This window comes from Gobio gobio, assembly GCF_949357685.1.
Source record: "Gobio gobio genome assembly, chromosome: 15".
NCBI lineage: Eukaryota > Metazoa > Chordata > Actinopteri > Cypriniformes > Gobionidae > Gobio > Gobio gobio.
The window spans coordinates 52,420,471-52,425,470 of record NC_137108.1 but is presented as its reverse complement, the minus strand read 5'-3'; the positions used below and the strand labels follow the sequence as shown (position 1 = coordinate 52,425,470).

Here is a 5,000-nt window from a genome sequence, read left to right as displayed (position 1 = left end):
CGCACGCACACAGACAGAGACTCACAGATACACATACAGAGAGACTCTCACACACACACACACACACACACACACACACACACACACACACATACACAGAGACTCGCACACACTCACACACAGAGACTCACACACACACACACTCGCACGCACACACACACACACACACACACACACAGAGAGACTCACACATTATCACACACACACACAGAGACTTGCGCACACACACACACACTCACACCCACAGAGACACACACACACACGCACGCACACAGACAGAGACTCACAGATACACATACAGAGAGACTCACACACGCGCACACACACACACACACACACTCACAGAGACACACACTCACACACACTATACTTTGGTGTTGTTCACATTATATGCACTTATGCGCTGATTGCCAACAAAACACACACATTTGATCAGTTTCACTCACCGCCTGTGGTTTCAACTCATGACCGGGAACAAACACACACACACACACACACACACACTTGCAGAACTCCGGAAACACAAACTGCATCCACTGTTCCCTTAACGCTGCGTTATTAGTGAAGCTGAACAAGGTGAACTTTCCCACACACACACACACTTCTTTAGTGACATTGTTGATCTTGTGTCTAAAAACACAACTCCAGCGCCGCCTCCGACTCCCTTAACCCGAATGAAGCTTGATGGTGTGTGTGTGTGTGTGTGCGCACCCCCATCCGGGAGAAGTGCCCATATAAGGAGTTCTGCCCTTTATGATGTCATACAGGGCCATACTCAGAAAAAACTTTCGAAACTTGTTTGAATCGTCCAACTGGTGTTTTGAAATGTTGTCCATGTTTATCATGAGAACTCTTTAGCAGTGTGAGTAAAGGCCCTTTCACACCGGACGCGTAACGAAAAAGCGAAGCGGAAAAACGAATATTTCGATTGAATACAGGGCTCGACATTAAGCCGGTTCATTAAGTAAATCTGTCATCCACTTGTCCGAGTAAAAAATGTGCTTGTCCGGAAAAAAAAATGTTTTTTTTATTTTTGTGTGTGTTGTAAATAAAATTTATTCTGAAGCAATATTCTCACCAGTGTTCAATCAGCTTTGACATATGCATATTTGTGATATTTTTACCTTTTATAAAGGGCATTTTTCCCCTAATCTTATTAAATATAGGCTATGATTCAGATTTCCCTTTATATTCTTAAATTGGATCAATAAATTAAATTAGAAGACGACACTGGCTGTTACCAGTCAAATTAAATAATTTACACTGAAAAATTACAACTGCATTAAATAATGTTATGAGATTGTTTTAAATATTTTTTGAATATACAAATAAGAAATGTTGGAAAGATGAAACAAAAGCACCAGTAGGTGGCGCTGTGACCGTCTGAATGAGCGAATCATTGAGTCGATTCGTTCAAACACTGATTCATTCAAGAATGAGGCAGTCGTTTACGAATAGTTCATTGAATCTTTGATTCTATCGATTCATTCAAAACGCTGAATCATTCACTAACTCGCTGTTGCGGTGACACGCGTCTGCTCTGATCTTTTGGAACTATTTTCGCTGCTGAAATAGAACAAAAATACTCAATATTGCATCTAAAATGTAAGTGACTTAATGTTAATAATTTTTTATGGAGCTGTCATTTGAAATCAGTGTCATTTTCAGTCGTTAGGTTATTCAGGAAAACTGCACTCTTGGGAATGTGACGTTGCAACTGTATCATGTTATAAATATAAATAAACTTCACATTTCTACATTTATAGGGCAGTGTGTAACTGAGGTTCTCTGTGTGAGCGGCGCACATTTGTTTCGATTTCTCCTCGAGAGGCTGCGCGAGCGTCAACAGTGCGTTAGTTACCGTCAGCTATACATTATTATCATTCACTGTCGATCGCCACTATCAGTAATGAATGCAGAATCATTCTTGCATTTGGGCGATTCCCTAGTTATTTTTGTTAAAGACGTTTTATCAGGCTACTTGTCCGTCGGGCAAGTAAAATTCTCTTTCACTTGCCCCTTCAAAAAATCCACTTGTCCCGGAGAAGTGTTAATGTCGAGCCCTGGAATAGCCAATGACATCAACTGGACATTCCGTGACCTTTGTTTCCTTGTATGTGATTGGTTTAGGCCTTTTCAGTCGCTGCGAGTGTTAAAATAAATCGACATCGAAACGAAAAAAATATTCAATTCAAATATTCAAATATTCAAATTATTTGTATAGCGCTTTTCACGATACATATCGTTTCAAAGCAGCTTCACAAAAAATGCATCTACATTACAATTTAATTGATTTGTACATGTTATGCATTTCAGAAATGCACATATACAAGCACACAGATAAGCTAACTATCTATTATTAATTAAAATAAACATATTTTTTTCGCCGCAGCACATTCGCGTTCGGTGTGGAAGCTCTCATTACATAGCCTGGATGCCAGCCGAACTTAGCCCCGCCCACAACATTTTTACTCGGGCAGTTCGGTCTGAACTTGATCCATAGAGAAGTAATTATGCCTGAACAGAAGCTGTTCGGACCAATGAAATCATCAGGGTGGGCTTTAGACGATGATGGACAGATGATCAACATTAACGTAATCATCACGTCATCAAAGGCGCTTGGGTTGAGTTTGTTCTAATCCTAAACGGAGAACTTGTTCGTATATGCGTTCACCTTTACTATTTCTCTCACACTGCAAAAAAATGCTTTTCTTACTTAGTATTTTTGTCTTGTTTTCAGTCCAAATATCCCAAAAATCTTACATTAAGAAACATTTACTAGACAAGCAAAAGTTTTTGTCTTGTTTTGGGGAAAAATAGAGTTTTTGCTTAAAAAAAGCAAAATAATCTGCCAATGGGGTAAGCAAAATAATCTTGTTTTCTGTTTGAATTAAGATTAATTTGCTTACCCCATTGGCAGATTATTTAGCTTATTTTAAGCAAAAAATCCCTTAATTTTGAGTTATTTCCCCCCAAAACAAGACAAAAATGTTTGCTTGTCTAGTAAATGTTTCTTAATGTAAGATTTTTTAGATATTTGGACTGAAAACAAGACAAAAATACTAAGTAAGAAAAGCATTTTTTGCAGTGCAGAAATGATGATGGTGTTGGTAAGTACTCGGTGTATCCTTAAATTCTGTTTTTACAACACCGGCAAAGATCGTTTACACTCATCTTTTTCTTCTAACGTAACTTATTCCAGCGTGCGTGCAGGTACAGGGTTGCCAAGTTTTTACAACAAAACCCGCCCAATTGCTAACGTGTGGGGGGGTAAAAATGGCCTTTGGGGGGTAAAATATGTGTTATTTTGGCAGGGCTTTCAGCTAAAATTCGCATTCCTGGGTCTGTATGTCACATAATTGGGGTCGCTTCAACCCGCGGACATGGCAACACAGTGCAGTTGAGTTCTGCTGACATTTGACAACTAACGTTATGCGTCGCTCCGCTGCTCTGATTGGTTGTAGGTCTATCCAATTGAGGTCTTTCCTGGTTCGGTTGAAACACGCCCCATAATCACAGCCCAACAGAGCAGATCAGACTCATATTCTGACTAGAATTGAGTATGACGACGTCCGGCTACTCATTACACAAACAGCTGATCAAAAAATAAAACCATTGCGCGAATTATCCGCGCGTCAAAATCATGTCCAGTGTGATAGGACCTTCAGGCAGAAAATTGCATTAGACCCCCCCGTCCCCCATCTGATCTGTTACTGTGGTTGTGTTTGTAGTGTATTTCCCTCTCCGGACCAGCAGGGCGGCGCCCCTCACCCATCAGTGTTGAACACGGGCGGCTCGCTGCCAGATCTCTCCAGCCTGCACTTCCCATCTCCGCTTCCCACCCCTCTGGACCCAGATGAGCCCGGATACCCGTCTCTCAGCGGGGGCAGCAGCACGGGCAACCTGACCTGCACCCTCACCCATCTGGGCATCACCAGCTCCAGCGCCTTCCACTCGCCCGGCCTGCTGCCCTCGGGTAACCCCGCCCTCCAGTCGTCGCTCAGCAACCCCAACATCCAATCGTCTCTCAGCAGCCACTCGTTCTCTAGCTCCGCCTCCCTGCACTCGTCCCTCAGTAACCCCTCCCTCCAGTCTTCGCTAAGGTCCTCCCCTTCTCTGAGGTCATCGCTCAGCAGCCAGTCGCTGCAGTCCTCCCTCAGTAGCTCCTCCCTCCAGTCGGCAGCCAGTAATCCCAGTAACCCCAGTTACTCCTTCCCTCCGTTCGGCCCTGGGCAGCCGCAGATGAGCACGTCCCCCCACAGAAGAGCACAGCTTTCCCCTCTGATTCTGCCTCAGGACACACGGAGACACCACCCCAAACAGTTCTCGCCCACCTCCTCCTCACTCAGCTCCATCACACAGGTAAACACACACACACACACACACACACACACACACACACACACACATCATGTGCATCTTTAACCCTCGTGCACTGTTCGAGTTCTGGTTACACTCGTTATGCTCCGGGTCAAATTGACCCTAATTGGATTCAATACAAGTCCCCAAAAATCACATACAATCAGGTACAAACAATTCACTTTTAAAGGTCCTGTTCTTCGTGATCCCATTTTTCAAACTTTAGTTAGTGTGTAATGTTGCTGTTAGAGCATAAATAATACCTGTAAAATTATAAAGCTCAAAGTTCAATGCCAAGCGAGATATTTTATTTAACAGAAGTTCCCTTTCAAAGCCTACAACGAGCGGCCGGTTGGGACCAGTGTTGGGGAAAGTTACTTTGAAAAGTAATGCATTACAATATTGCGTTACTCCCTTAAAAAGTAACTAATTGAGTTACTTAGTTACTTTTTAAGAAAAGTAATGTGTTACGTTACTTCTGCGTTACTTTTGCGTTACTTTTTCTCACCTGGGCTGGGCTTGCTTTTTTGTTTAGTTTTTTAATAGCAAAAAAAATCCTTTTTTGTGCAAATGTAAAGACCTCTTCATACCAAAATTGAAAGAATAAGCCTCAGGCTGAGATAAAAATGCAAATTTACGCA

At 42.3% G+C, this 5,000-nt stretch overlaps 1 protein-coding gene across 2 annotated transcripts in view; it reads left to right on the top strand.

The window, feature by feature from the left end:
• LOC307138219 (CREB-regulated transcription coactivator 2) overlaps positions 1-5,000 on the top strand; it is a 44,755-nt gene that overhangs the window by 31,636 nt on the left and 8,119 nt on the right. For both annotated transcript variants that reach the window (XM_079836412.1, XM_079836411.1), the window contains one exon: positions 3,732-4,362. In XM_079836412.1, coding sequence (XP_079692538.1) covers positions 3,732-4,362 — 631 coding nt within the window. The remainder of the gene's footprint in view (positions 1-3,731; positions 4,363-5,000) is intronic.